Source organism: Castanea sativa, chromosome 12 (genome assembly GCF_040712315.1).
Source record: "Castanea sativa cultivar Marrone di Chiusa Pesio chromosome 12, ASM4071231v1".
In the NCBI taxonomy this organism is placed as follows: Eukaryota; Viridiplantae; Streptophyta; class Magnoliopsida; order Fagales; family Fagaceae; genus Castanea; species Castanea sativa.
In genome coordinates this window covers 50,028,160-50,043,958 of record NC_134024.1, presented here as the reverse complement: position 1 = coordinate 50,043,958, position 15,799 = coordinate 50,028,160, and the positions used below count along the sequence as shown (strand labels likewise).

The following is a 15,799-nucleotide window of genomic DNA, read 5'->3' as shown; positions in this document are numbered from 1 at the left end:
ACTAGATGCAGATCTGAATTTTTTAAAATTCAAAAAAAAATTATCTATATTTTCTTTAATTGTAGATTTGATTTTTTTTTTATTTTAACAAAGCAAAATTTGAAATTAAAAAAAAAAAAAAGGTCATGAGTAGTCTTGTTGGTTTTGTTTGATGCATGTAGCATAGGTTTATATTATGAATTAGCCCTCTTCTAAAAATATTTGTCTTATTTTCTTTCATATAAAAAAATAGATCTGATTCTTTTTAATGCAAACAAATTTTTTTAGTTCTCAAAAAACAGATCTGATCTTTTTAAATCAAAAGATTTTGTTTCATTTAATCAACACAGATTTGAATTTTTTTTCTCCAAAAACTTTTTTTTTTCTACACATACAAAAACAAATCTAATTTCTTTTAAACCAAATTCAATTTTTTATCACAACACAGATCTGAATTTTTAACAAAGAAGAGGGCATATTCATAAATAGACTTATGTGATTTTTTTTTTCATGTGCACAACTTGAAGGATTTCATAGGCAACTGTATGATGTTGTAGTGTCGGCCATGTGCAAGTTGTTTAGTTAATAGTAATTGCTACATGAGTCAGCTTGATTGATTGATATGACTTCAAAAAACAGATCTGATCTTTTTAAATCAAAAGATTTTGTTTCATTTAATCAACACAGATCTGAATTTTTTTTCTCCAAAAGCTTTTTTTTTTCTACACATACAAAAACAAATCTAATTTCTTTTAAACCAAATTCAATTTTTTATCACAACACAGATCTGAATTTTTAACAAAGAAGAGGGCATATTCATAAATAGACTTATGTGATTTTTTTTTTCATGTGCACAACTTGAAGGATTTCATAGGCAACTGTATGATGTTGTAGTGTCGGCCATGTGCAAGTTGTTTAGTTAATAGTAATTGCTACATGAGTTAGCTTGATTGATTGATATGACTACACTGGGTGTGTGTATGAAGATTGTTCACTTGAGAGTAGTATACCATCAGTAGTGTACCTGAGCTGATGGTACACTACTCTCTTCAGCTCAGGCTTATAAGGAAGAAAGTGGGAGAAGCTCTTGGCGATGTGAGACAAAAGAAAGTTCCCAGGGAGTACGCAATAAGTTTCCCTGGGGTACAAAAATTATCACATAAAAGATTATTGTAAACTTTATTTATTTGCGTGTTTTTTTTTTAATTGTTGTTGTCAATATACAATTTTTTTTTTATTAAATTGTGTAATTTATGTTTGTTGAGGAACACTCTAAAGGCATGCATCCAAGTCAACTGCCGTGTCGTTCACGGTTTATGCCTTTCTAATGGCCTTTAACTATTAGATGGCCTATCTTGAACCTGTGTATATAAACGAAAGAGGTCAAGAGCTGGGAATCAATGGACCTTCTTTCTTCTATTCTTGTCGTTACAAATTTACTCTTTTTCTTGTTTAAAATCTCCTATGGAGTACTAGACAGCATAACTCCATCCCAACATTTAAGTGATGGTGACACCATAGTGTCCAGAAAAGAAAACTTTGTACTGGGTTTCTTCAGTCCTGGAAGTTCCAAGAATCGTTACTTGGGAATTTGGTACAGGAGCATCCCAGATCAAACTGTTGTTTGGGTTGCTAACAGGGTTCACCCAATCAACGATACTTCTGGGATTTTGATGATAAACAGCACTGGAAATCTTAACGTCATCCAGAATAATTCGGTTGTTTGGTCAGCGAGCACTTTGAAAGAAGCTCAGAGTCCATTGTTACAACTCCTGGATACTGGGAATCTTGTGGTAACAGATGGCAATTCAGAAGACTATTTGTGGCAAAGCTTTGACTATCCATCTGATACAATGTTATCAGGGATGAAATACGGTTGGGATTTGAAGAGAGGTCTCAACAGGCGCTTAATTGCATGGAAGAACTGGGATGACCCATCTCCTGGGAACTTTATCTTGGAGATGACACATCATAACTACCCAGAAGTTTATTTGTGGCAAGGCTCAACAATATACTTCCGTTCTGGGCCTTGGAATGGCTATCGCTTCAGTGGTTTACCTGGACTAAAGCCAAATCCGGTGTTTGACTTCAAATTTGTGTTCAATCAAGACGAGGCCTACTTCATGTTTACTCTGGAACAGTCACTTCACTCAAGATCAGTTATCAACCAAACTAACTCTATGCTTCAACGCTTCACATGGACAGAACAAAGTTGGAAGCTTCATGCATATCTGCCTATGGACTTCTGTGATACTCATAACCTTTGTGGAGCCTATGCAAGATGTCTTGTTACCGACTTTCCAGTCTGCCAATGTTTAAAAGGATTCAAACCCAAGTCACAACAAAGATGGGATTCACTGGATTGGTCCCAAGGATGTGTACCCAATAAACCATTGAGCTGCGAGGAGAAAAGTACGCATGCGTTTCTTAAATTTTCTGGATTGAAACTCCCAGATACTACACACTCATGGGTGAACACAAAAATGAATCTCGAGGAATGCAGGGCAGAATGCTTGAATAACTGTTCTTGTATGGCTTATACAAACTCAGATATCAGAGAAGGTGCTGGCTGCGCCATCTGGTTTGGTGAACTAGTAGATATTAAACAGTTTCCGGCTGGTGGACAGGATCTATACATTCGGATGCACCCTTCAGAACTGGGTATGAGTTTGATTTTGTGATAGATGGTCTTCAATTACTGTTTTCAATTGTCTTTTAATTTTTTGTTTTTAGAATTTAAAATATTTTTATCCATGGTAGACGGGATTAAGGAACACATTAGGAAATTAATCCTTCACAAGTGAACCAAAGCTCTGATTCCAAATAAAAATTACTTTTGACCCCTAATACAACTTAACTACCAATTTTAACCAATTATTCTGTATTAAGTCAAGTACTTGACTCATCAATATTCAAGCATGAAAATAAGCATAGATATACATTAAAGCATATGAACCACAAACACACATTAACAGTTGCGGAGCTACGTTGTCCATGGCCCCCTAGAATTTTAATTTTCTTCTACTGTTAGGCTATGAGTCTGATAGCAACAGAAAAAGTAAAAGGTTATGGGTCCCCAACAAAAATATGACCCCCCACTTCTTTCTGGGAACTCTACCTACTACTTTCTTTTTCTTTTTTTCCTGCTGAATGAGCTCTACTAATACTTAGTCCAATAGATAACAACCCAAAGTCCTTGAAATAAAATACTAGCTAACTCCCCCAATTTTTCAAATAATTTGTTGTCAATTCAATAAACAATAACCCACAGATAATTCTTACATGCTCTAGAGCAATGCTCCCTCCTCTCATATGAAAGGTGGGCCCTATGGTGGGACCCACGCGTGGGGCCCACCCCTCATGTGAGAGGAGGGAGCGTTGTTCCGGGAACACTTAAGTTTTTTCCATAACCCATATTCTCAAAATAGCATCTTTTACCACCCATTTTCAAACAAAATTTACTTTTTTCCCATCCTTCTCAACCTCAAGAAGCCACCTATGGGATTCTCAATAGATACCAACCCCATGTTTCTTTCCTCTTGGAAACAAATAAACTCATTTCATCTAGAAAAAAAAAATATGACCATATTTGCTTCGAGTTCTAGCTTCTCCTTGCTATTTTTTTTTTGTTTTTTTTTGTTTTAGCCTTCAAGAAAGTAATTGAACCTCAACATTTCAAGTTTGTTTGTTTCTTTAACACCATATGGGCATTTAGATTTATGTTTTGCTATATATATATGATAATGGTCATTTAGTTTATGAATATGCTTTGTTTATTAAGAATATGTTGTTCAATTTTTTGTATTGCTATATGATAATATATTATATCTCTCTCCATATCATCATTGTTTTTTTAATTTGAAATTTGGTGCAGAATAATTCAAAAAAAAAAAAAGGAAATTTCAATGCTATGGATAACTAGTCACTAACCCATGCTATGCATGAGAACCTACTTGTTTGTGTAGTAAACTAAAATGATTTTATAAAATCTTAAATTGAGTAAGAAACTACACAATTGCATGAATTGCTCTTGTACAACTTCAATTTGTGTTACAATTTGATGAAGAAGTCATTGCGTGAACGTGCAATGGCTTTCAAAAAATATTAAAGAATTAGAAGATTCATTGCTTAAAAATTATTGAAACAAAACAATATATATATATATATATGACTACACAATAGAGAAATATAAGAGAAAGATAGTTACATTCAAAAGAATAATTCATGACTATAAGCCAATAACTATTGAGAAGAATCAAAAAATTAAGAGCCTACAAATTATAGAAAATATATATGTGTGTGTGTGACTACACAACAAAGAAATATAAGAGAAAAATGTATTACACTCAAAATAATAATTCATGGCTATAGTCATTGAAATTTGCTAGATAGTTTTAGATATTGCAAAAATATAACTCAAAAATTCAGATGTTAAAAATTTCGAAAAGACAAAAAATATTAAAGAATCATAAGATTTTCTTCCTATAAATTATTGAAACAAAAAAATATATATATATATATATGATTATATAGTAGAGAAATATAAAAGAAAAATTGATTACCTTCAAAAGAATAATACATGGTATAGTTCTTAAATCTGCTAAACATGTTCAAATATTGTGAAAACTAACACAAAAATTCAGATGTTAAAACTTCCAAAAAGCCAAAAATATATGACTATTCAAAAGAGAAAAATAAGGAAAGGAAAAAAGTACATAAACCCATAAAGTAATAAGTTTTAAATTTTATTCAGCCTAAACTTTAAACAATGAAAAAAAAATCATCTGTGAGGTTGTGTTCCTAGCAACCCTAAAAGAAAAGGTAAAGGGAAAAAAACCATGAAATACCATCAAGCAATTAGTTTTAATGGGCTTAAACTATATACCGTGAACAAAAATAATCATAAACAATCATAGGTGCAGGATTTAGTTACCAAGATTAGATGGTTGTAAAACACAACCTTTCAACATTGATTTAGGGTTATGCCGAAGAATATCAAGCCCTTGCATGGATGTTATTTGTGGATGACTATGCAACACTGCAATTCATAGACTCTATTGTTAATAAGACAATCGAGTTCAAATTTAAAAGCAATTAGGTGGCCTTGTACAACAGGATTTGTTCTCGTTGAAGAGAGGAGCCATAGCATGAGTCTAATTAATAAAATTAATTATAATAAGGTGTAAATTTGTGAAGCTTGCAAAGCTAATGTGTCAAAATTTTAAAAGGTCACTAAAAAGTTTAAAAAAAAAAAAAAAAAACTTTGGTTTTATATTATAATAATAATATATTGATAATATATAGATTAATAAGGACATAAAAAAAAAATTCATACAATTCATTGTTCAATGAATAGTTGAGGTTTTGTGAGCTTGATCTACTTTATCAACACAAAATCTCTTTCAACTTTTAGATGGATAATGTAGATATAATAAAATATGGACAAAACTTAGATACAGTACCTTAGGTGCCATTCCTTAGGTTTCCCTTTTAAAAAATACACTTCATTCCTATGAGAAAAAATCCACATAGTAAAATCTTAAAATGAGAACTTAAGGAACAGTATCTAAGTATTGTACCTAAGTCTTGCTCATAAAATATATATTGCCAACCAAACACATGTTTAAAGTTCCATGCAATTTTTCTCAAAAGAAAGTTTTGTGCAAGTCATCTAAGTAATTATATATAATAATAATACTCAATAAAAATAATTTTGTTTTAAAAAAATAATGATGATGTGGCAAGCTTTGGAGAGGTCAACAAGAGATCAAAAGTTTCGGTTTTATATATACAAACTTAAGTACAGTACCTTATGTATTGTTCCTTAAGTTCCCCTCTTAAGATTCAATCATGTGATTACTTAATTAAAAAATGCACTTCCTTCCTATGTGAAAAAATCCATATGGCAGAATCTTAAAAGGAGAACCTAAAGAACAACACCTAAGTACTATATCTAAATCTTGCTCATAAAATATATATTGCCGACCAAACACATGTGTAAAGTTCCGTGCAATTTTTCTAGAAAAAAAAGTTTTGTACAAGTTATCTAAGTAATTAAATATAATAATAATACTCAATAAATAACTTTTCAAAAAAAAATAATGATGATGTGGCAAGTTCTGGAGAAGTCAACAAAAAGTCAAAAGTTTTGGTTATATATATGTTGGATTGGTGGTGCCTAAAATAATAGTTTGCAAAATTCTATACGTGTATATAGTGAACTAGACCCTTTTTTGTATTTTCATTAATGTTTAAGTATATGACAATTTTTTTTTTTTAGAATACTAAGTATTTTTTAACACACATACATGGAGAGAGGAAAGAAGGTTTTTTAAAGGAATTTACAGTGATATATATCCGAAAGTGTCTAACTCTTGGATACACAATACAGGCTTTAAACCTCTTAAACTCACACTCATTTTTTCAACGTAGGATTAACACACTTTTTTTTTCTTTTGACAATTTATTAAGCTGATAATTTTGTATTTATAGATTTATGAATTATGATTATTTTATCAATATTGCAATTTGGTCCCCTCAAGTTAAAATTCCTAAATATGCCCTTGCACATACATAGGAAAGAGCATCTGTTCACGGAGTGAAAAACCAATAGGTAAACGTACTTTGTGGCCGAGCCCAACTAATCAAATCAAATATGAAGGTTGTTGCGGTATATACTATACTTACTAAACTTAATATGTACAAGCACATGAAGTGCACCCAATCTCCTCACTCCTGCTATCAACTTCAAACTCATCATGCCTTGTCCTTCAGTCACTTGGCACCACAAGTCAATCCATCTACTGTAAAACCGATCTCTTATTCACTCCAAAGCTTCTTGAAGATTTGATGTAGTCTCTATGGTTTTAGTAGCAACTCCAACACAGTTAAGGTGATCTTTGTGTCTAAAAGAGTCAACCTCTAAAGGATGTTCACTGAGAGAGGATTGGAAGACAAATATTAGCCATCTCTAGGTTTTTCTCTGTTTTACTGTGGTTGTCTTCCTTCTCAAAGGATTAGGGTTGAAAAAGGTTTTTATACAAGTCGGGTTTAGGCTTCGTGTGGCTACCAAAGCAGCCTTGAAAGAAAATAACAGAATTTCCATAATGAGGTCTCGATCAACTGAGTGTCTATGGAGAGTTTCTGTTTGAATCAACCAGGGACTATAATGAGAAGATCCAGGGACTAGTCTTGCACAATGAGAAGATCTGTCAACCTTTAGCCCTCATTGCCACAATCACATTACAAGTACAAAACTTAAAAATTACAAGTAAATTTGTCATGGAATTATTTCACATATGCTCAATTGACCTATAGTACATCCAAGGACTATAATCAATGATCTAATACTTCTACCAGAAAGAAACATAAAGCTTTAAAAAAAAATGAAACAATTACTTAATTGTTGTCTGATCTAGGATCAATCTACAAATTAAACAAGAAGAAAAGGGTGGTGGTCATCATAACAGCATCAATCATTTCTGGATTGCTTACTTTAGGGTTGCTTTGGCGTTTCACTTGGAAGACAACAAATAGAAGACGTAAGTATACCCATCCATTTTTCCAATATCTACACACACACACACACACACTCATCCATCCTTACTCATATTAAAGCTAGATTTTAAATGAGCATGATAAACTGTACAAAGACTAAAATTAAAAGCAGTTCATGAAAAGGTTATATATGGGTTCAATAGGTGAAAGAAAGAAAGAAGATGTAGACGTACCATTATTTAATTTCACAACAGTTGCTACAGCAACAAACAAATTCTCTCCTGCAAATGTGATCGGGGCAGGTGGATTTGGTCCTGTTTATAAGGTAAAAAGGATTCTAATTTAATTACAGGTCAAAAAATTTATGGTGATACTATACAAATTTAGACGGAAAGATTCATCTTTAACTGATGATTTGCAGGGACGTCTATGTAACGGACAAGACATTGCAGTGAAGAGGCTATCAAAGAATTCAAGACAAGGTCTTGAAGAGTTCAAGAATGAAGTTCTTCTCATTGCCAAACTTCAACATAAGAATCTTGTCAAGCTTTTAGGCTACTGTGTTCAAGGAGATGAAAAGATATTAATCTATGAGTACATGCCCAACAAAAGCTTGGATTGTTTCATTTTTGGTATGATTCTCTTGACCCTTTATGTATTATAATTACTTTCCATCTTTTAAATGTTGCGTGCCTGAGTGTCTTGTCTATTATGTATATGAATAGAATCCTCCAATTGATTTTCAAAAGAAGTTCACAAAAAGAACTAAAAATAGACATAGATGCAATCATGATAACAAGGGCAAAATTTGTATGCAGAACAAAATGATACTCTGCTAGCATGGCCAAAGCGTTTTGACATTATTATCGGGATTGTGCGAGGACTTCTCTATCTTCACCAGGACTCTAGACTTCAAGTCATCCACAGGGATCTGAAAGCAAGCAATATTTTATTAGATATCAACTTAAACCCAAAAATATCAGATTTTGGCTTAGCAAGAACTTTTGTAGGCGATGAAAGTGAAGTGAAGACAGATAGAGTTGTTGGAACATAGTAAGTAATATAAAATTGGTCCTAGATTTTTGTTTTTCAAATTGTAGCAAATATTTCATCAATGTGCTTTGACTCAAAGCACCCCCTCATTCCCTTATAACATGGTGTAAGGGTGAGGTGATATGTTAAAGACATACTGAAATTTAAGTTATCAGTAACAACAATAATGATAATAAAGCTTATTTGATGGTTTCATGCAGCGGCTACATGTCTCCTGAGTATGCAGTTGATGGAAGATTTTCAGTGAAATCTGATGTGTTTAGCATGGGTGTGCTTATGTTAGAGATAGTGAGTGCCATGAAAATCAGAAACTTTTTTCACCCAAATCACCATCATAACCTTTTGGGACATGTAAGTGGAAAAATCTCTCTCTCTCTCTCTCTCTCTCTCTCTCTCTCTCTCTCCTTTTTGGTGGATTATGTATATGTATTGTAATTGCGCTAGGCATGGTTGCTGTGGAAGGAGGGCAGGGCCTTGGAACTATCGTATACATGTTTGGAGGATTCACATTCAAGATCTCAAATCTTGAGATGTATTCAAGTTGGTTTGCTATGTGTTCAAAAGTTTCCTGAAGATAGGCCAATAATGTCTTGTGTGTATTCTATGTTAACGAATGAGGAAGCAATTCTGCCCCAGCCTAAACAGCCTGGTTTCTTCATAGAAAGAAGTCCCAGCAATTCAGGTGCAATGTTAAGAAATGAGGAATCTAACATAGACAATGCAGTTACAATAACTATGCCGGAGGCTAGATAGGAAATTCATAAGTAGCTTGCCTTAGAAGTTATATGTGAAATTTTTTTAGTATATAGGGGTGTGTTTGGGATTAGATTGCATCTTTTTGTTTTTAGAAGTAAATTCTATTAATTTTTCATAGTTGCTACTTGCTTGGGTGTGTAAAACTAATGAGCTTTTCTGTATTTTCTTTAATGAAATGATTGGACCAGCCAATTCTTATCTAAAATATAAATGATTGAGACTCCTAAATATGGGCTTCTCTGCTTTTAAACCACGGATCCTATTGAAAGTGTACAGAGGTTTGAATCACAAAAGCAAAAGGTGCATAACCAGAAGAAGCAGAAAACAAAGATAAAAATGAAGAGTGGATTATGTGAAGAAGAATGATTCTATTCACATGAGCATATGATCTATACACTATTGGTATATAAACACGGCAAGACTGAGTTGATATATTATATATCTATCTATATGTATATCAGTATATATATCTAAAAGCTGAAGTATAACATTTATTATTGTTACGTTTTTGTTAAGTCACATCAGTAACCACATGATCCACTTATTTCCAACACTATATCTCCCTTTTATATGTTTTTCTTCTTATTAATTTTTGACCTTACAATTACATTTCCTTTAACATTTTTCCCTCACATTTACCGTAAGGGCTCAGGCTCGAGTAACCAAGAACGGCCCACGTGACCAAGGCCCAACATTGTAGGGTTAGGACCTGTCTATTGATGAATGCATGAAGGACCAACAACTAGCGTTCGGGGGAAACCTATTGTGCTCGGGGCCAGTAGGGCCCAATACTGACTAGTAAACTGAGGGGGTATGACAAGGCAGCAGACAAGTTTAGGTCAGTAAACTAGCACAGTTAGTGCCTTTAGGAAACCTGTTACCGAACACAATTCGGCGTCTGGAACAAGTTTCAAGAGAATCTTCAGAAGACATGATTTTTCTAGGGATTATGGGTGAAAGTGGGATTGCATGGGAACTAGTGAAAAGTAATGAATTAAACCCCACTAATGAGGGGTTATATAAGAAAATGAGGGCAGACAAATGGTGGGTTGGTTTTTTCGGGAAGTTAGGGAGAGAGGGAGAAAAGAAATAAGAGAGGGAGTAAACACAAAGGGAGGAGAAAACAAAGATAGCATAGAAAGCAAGAATCAAGGTCTAAGGGGAATAGGGTATTGGGCTGAAAACCATAGGGAAGCTTGATTGTTGGGCTGTCAAGGTTATGTCTGAAGCACAATCTATAGGACTATGTGGAAACCCACCAACAAATAAATTGGGAACCCAAATCCACTGTCTTACATAGTAACTTTTGTAGGTTTAGGTCGCCACAATTGGTGCAATCTATGGGAATCCTGCTCATCTGGAGGCTTTAAACTAGCTTGATACTATCAGATAATAGAGGGCCCGTATGTTAGAGAGGGTTTTGTTGGAGGAAATCACTCAAGGGCCTCCTCAAGGGTTTGTAGGAGGCTCGAAAGGGAGCGTAGAAGGGAGTAGTAGCACATACAAGATGGGCACGAGACAAGGGTAGACTCTAACGAAGGATCTTCATAGGGGGAACGAACTGTGTCTTATATCCCTGAGTGGTCTAATCACAGGGATTGGGTGCAGGTTGGAGAATCAACTGAAGTAGGTTAATGATTTAGAAATTGAGCTGGGAGGCCGACACGGTAGAAGAAACTGGGAGTATTCATCTGACGATCCCGACTACATTGAAGGAGAGTCATCTCGAGGTAGTGGTTCGCGTCGGTTAAGAGATAGATCCCGTGAAACTTTGGGGCGTTATTGCGAATCTCCCCATCGCAAAAGATACGGACACCATAATGCCGCTATGGATGCAATGAGCCGGGCGTTGAGGAGAACTGCCCGATCACCATTCTCCAATGAGATTGAGTGTACAGAAATGCCAAGACAATTCACACGTCCTCCATTCACTATCTATGATGGAAAAACCGATCTGGTGGAGCATGTAAGTCACCATATACAAATGATGTCGCTCTATGCTTATAATGATGGGTTGATGTGTAATGTATTTCCATCTAATCTTGGGCCGACAGCTATGAGGTGGTTCAATGGTTTAAGGAAAGGGTCTATCCGAAATTTTAGGGAGTTGATGCAAGCATTTGGGGCCCCTATTTATAACGTGTAGTAAAGTTCCTCAGCCGATAGATGCTTTATTTTCCATGAGCATGAGAAGTGGGAAAACCCTTCGATCTTATGCAAATAGGTATTGGGAGCTGTACAATGAGATAAGTGGGGGAAATGAGTGGGTAGTTGCCAGCACCTTTCGACTGGGTCTCCCCGAGGAGTCAAAGTTGCGAGATTTTCTTTGACCATGCAGCCTTCCGAAGGCATGCATCAGCTGATGAGAAGGATTGAAGAGTATAAGAGACTAGAAGATGATAAATTGTAGGGAAAAGGTAAAGCCCTGGCTTCTTCGCAATATCGTAAAGAGTATCATCCCGAGAAGTTCCAGCAGAGAACTAGGAGAAAGCCAAGGGACCCCAAAGAGGGCTCAGCACAGCGTACCGATGGAGTTAATGTGACGTTCAAAGAGCTTGTCTATAAGATCCTTGAACACAATAAGAATGAACCTTATTTCCGATGGTCAGGCAAGATGGGTGGGGACTTAGCGAGGAGGAATCAAAACTTATATTATACTTATCATAGAGAAAAAGGTCACACCACCGAGTAGTACTGTGTATTGAAAGATCATTTAGAGCAACTAGTGAAGGTAAGGCATCTCAAGGAGTTTTTGGTCGGCCAAGAAGAAGTAAACATAGTCCAGGGATCGGGAAGCCGAAATGACCATACCCTTCTCCCTCCCTTGGGGGTTATTGAGGTTATTCATGCAAAGTCTTGGGGCGTGAGCTTGAATAGTCAGAGGGGAATATTGAGTGTAGTATCTACTCCTGAAGCAGATGTCACAAACCGACCTAAAAAGAGGCCCAAGATGATCTCAGTTGCCATCACTTTTAGTGAAGCAGATTTGAGTGGCCATCCTTTGTTACGAGGAAATCATAGCTAAAAATAATGAACTACAGCAAAACCGGATGCCATTGATACAGTTGGCAATCTGTATCACTCACTAGAAAATGAAACATTTGACAATATTTTGAGCCAATTGCATGGTTGTAGTGGTACATTTTTCTAGAGATAGGTTAAGCATCACTAAGATCAATCAAATGTAAGCTTCATATAGGAATTGCACCATCAATGAGTGACCTAACAGAAAGAAAAATACATGTAGAAAGCACGTACCATATGCTCTGTTTCTATCTTTATTTCATTGGTCCACCTACTATTTCATTGTTGGGGTACATTCCTCCCTCCAAATGGATGAAATTATTTTCTTTTTTATGATAAGTGTCTTTTTTTTTTTTTTGGGAAATGTCCAAAAGGATTGAAAGTATTTACTCCCCAAAAATTTCAAACATTGTTCAAAATTTTCATATCAAGCTAGGTTTGAGGAAACAAAAGATATTGAAAATTTAAAACATGCATGTAAAGCTAGGTGCCCTCCATTGGGTCTTGGTGTGGTGGCAAGTGCCTTCCACCAAAAGTGATAAGTCATAGGTTCAAGTCCGGGCATCAACCTCTCCAAAGAAAATTTGGAGGTAAGGCTGTCTATCAATCACCTCTCTTAGACCCCACAAAAGTTGGAGTTTTGTGCACTAAGTATGACCTTTATGTACATAGCAATTAAGTCTCTTCTACCAATATTATTGTTTCAATCATGGAATTATTAAGTATGACTAACAAGCACTTTTTGCCATGCATTGATTGCACTGGGGATGGATTCCACAAGTGAGCTAAACACCTCATCCATGAAGCAACCACTGCTCACCAATGAAAAAAAGGAACATGACTTCCAAAAAAAGATCATCTTAATAATAATACGCTCTTAGAGGATAAAACTCTGTGATACTGTGACTCAAATCAGTAAACATAGGCGAGAAGTATGAATATTTGTTATTTTTCATTTCATCATGTATCAAGACGTAAATGGCATCTATGCAAATCTCTAGATGCACCTGTTGCTATCAATGCTTAAGGATACTATAATATATACCAAAAATAGGGAATTCTAAGGAGGGGGTGGAGAGGAACACACTTTAAATAGGACTCTTTACCATAAAGATTGAATGTGTAAGTTTCCTAAATCCTTAGTCTACGTACCCTTGTTCAGTACCTTCCTTATAGATGATAATTCACAGTAAACATAAGCTTTGTTATATTTAGCATTGAACTCCCAAGCTAGATACTGCCACCACATAGTTGCTCAACTAGGTACTGAAGAGTCTACCATTATAAATTTATAATCATTACTAAACAATTTAGATATGGGAATTAATATAACCAACAAAGAGCTGAAATTGTAGTGAATGGTAGAGTTTTGGGTAGAGCTGAAATTGCAGTGAATGGTACTGAAGAGTACTATTTGGCATTACTATAAGAAGTAGAGCTTTAACAGTAGAATTTTTGCTAAATATAGCTTTATTTGAAATGCTCTTCTTAGTGTTTTGACTTTTGAGCATTTGGCAAATTGTAGTGAATAGTGCTTTAAAGTTCCAAATTTATAAAGTATGAACAGTAAATTTTAGAGTTTTCCCTTTAAAAAACTCCAAATTTCAGCTTTAACCTTTTAAGGACTCCTTAAATATCTATTTTTAGCGGTTTAAAGTCCTATTTATACACAGAGCCAGACAGACCCACAATACACTACTAGTACTAGGTAGTAAGATTTGTTAAGTGTAACCAATCCACTAACAAAATATTAGTGTCCTGTTACAAATTAGGAAGTTCCTTCTATTGAGGATTTTGTTGAAACTGTTAAAAGAGAAATAAATTTCAGATTACTCAAACATCTTAAGTTTCCTATGTTGCCCAGAATTTCATCTAATTTGAAAATTCCACTTCTTAAAACCAACAAAATTCAAATTCCATGCAACCAAACACAACTTTATTCGAACAATTCAATAAAGGGCAAGTAAGGAATTCGCAAAGCTAAAACTATATGCTTGATAAGCATCACTAAGATCAATCAAATGTAAGTTTCATATAGGAATTGCACCATCAATTAACAATATAGCGAGATCCCCCTCTAGTAGGGACCAAAGCGAGATCCCCCTCTGATAATTATCCATTTCCCAAAAAACAAATGCAGCACAAAACAGTAATCAACGGCAAAGCAACGTACCTGTAATCAATGGCGGCGAGTATGGTAAGGGTTCGACGGAAGCATCAGGGTTCCAGCAACAGCAACTGATCGAAGAGGGTGAGGGAGATTGGATAGGGAGAGTGGGACTGAGGAGAGTGAGGAAGAGTGATCGCACAGAGCGAGGGAGAGTGTAAAGGGAGAGTGATGGTAGAGAGCGAGGGAGAGAGTGAATAGGCATTGTGAGACGTTAGGCTTTCAAATTGTTACGGCAAACTCGATTTTCTAGTTACCAAGTTATGCATGTATACACGAGCATTTTTTTTATTGGAAAAGCCACGTCTGCTTTGCTAGTGTGGCACAAAACTCATACTAACTCGACTATATGAACATCGAGGTTTTTAGTAACTCGCTTATAGGATAATCGAGTTTTATATGAAAATCGAGCCTCACATTATCGAGTTTCAAAATAGGGGCATATCCCCATATAGTTTGGGAAAGGGGGCAAAACGCTGGAAATTTTTGCTGAAAGGGGCAAAACCCCATTTTGGCTCAAATCTAAAAGAAGAATACCTCAAACTATGGGGACACTTGCCTAAGGTCATGCTACATGAACCTAAAAGGAGAAAACTTGGTTCTCATGTTTGTGTAATTTTTGGCTATGTTTGTTGTAATTCATGCTATAGAATTATTTTCATCAAGAGTGATGTATTTAGAATTGTATACTATTATTGAATCTTAAAATGCTATATTCTTTAAGCATGTGTTTCCTTTGAAAAACAAGGAAAATGTGTTGCATTAATTTATTGATACTTCTAATGATCTTGTTGTGATGTGCAAGAATTGAGAAAATGTATGTGAGCCAAGAAGGAAAAGAGTTTACTGTAATGATTTCCTTACATATGCTGTTGACAATGAACATGTAAGTAATTATGATACAATTAAATTTGTTGATGCACCATTATGGTGGAAGCTTTTAACAAATTATTAGATTATATCTAATCATACTTGGAATGGGTTGAGCTTCCACCTAAAGTTAAGCCTATTGGTTGCAAGTGAATCTTTGAAAGAAAATTATAACCGAATGGGATCATAAATAAGTATAAGGCATGCTTCGTAGCTAAGGACTATAAGCAAAATTATCATGTTGATTATTTGATACTTGTTCTCCAGTTATTAAAATTGCATATACATGAATTTTATGTCATTGCATTTATTTACAAATTTATTGTACATCAAATAGATGTTAAAAATTCTTTACTAAATGATGGTTTAGAAGAAGAGACTTATGTAGAGCAACCCAATGAGAGGCTCTTCTTTCTCCAATCACTCTGCTTAGACAACCACCCCCCCCCCCCC

The 15,799-nt window shown here is 35.0% G+C and overlaps 1 protein-coding gene across 2 annotated transcripts; it reads left to right on the top strand.

Moving 5' to 3' along the window:
- The first annotated feature begins 927 nt into the window (after window positions 1-927).
- Window positions 928-9,490, top strand: LOC142621240 (G-type lectin S-receptor-like serine/threonine-protein kinase At4g27290). 2 transcript variants are annotated; one of them, XM_075794558.1, is made up of 7 exons: window positions 1,354-2,640; window positions 7,398-7,520; window positions 7,680-7,801; window positions 7,898-8,108; window positions 8,295-8,529; window positions 8,730-8,880; window positions 8,974-9,490. In XM_075794558.1, the coding sequence occupies exons 1-7, from the start codon at window positions 1,380-1,382 to the stop codon at window positions 9,280-9,282; spliced, it is 2,412 nt and encodes an 803-aa protein (XP_075650673.1). In that variant the 5' UTR covers window positions 1,354-1,379; the 3' UTR covers window positions 9,283-9,490. The 2 variants fall into 2 exon arrangements, with proteins under 2 accessions (XP_075650674.1, XP_075650673.1); XM_075794559.1 differs by lacking the exon at window positions 7,398-7,520 and having other exon boundaries at window positions 928-2,640.
- Window positions 9,491-15,799: the final 6,309 nt, after the last annotated feature.

What these genes read in the sequence shown, in the direction of transcription:
- LOC142621240 (XM_075794558.1), top strand. Translation starts at nt 1,380, where the DNA reads ATGGACCTTCTTTCTTCTATTCTTGTCGTTACAAATTTACTCTTTTTC. An exon ending in GATTTGGTCCTGTTTATAAG is followed by an intron (nt 7,802 to 7,897) that starts GTAAAAAGGATT and finishes GATGATTTGCAG; the next exon opens with GGACGTCTATGTAACGGACA. An exon ending in GATAGAGTTGTTGGAACATA is followed by an intron (nt 8,530 to 8,729) that starts GTAAGTAATATA and finishes GGTTTCATGCAG; the next exon opens with CGGCTACATGTCTCCTGAGT.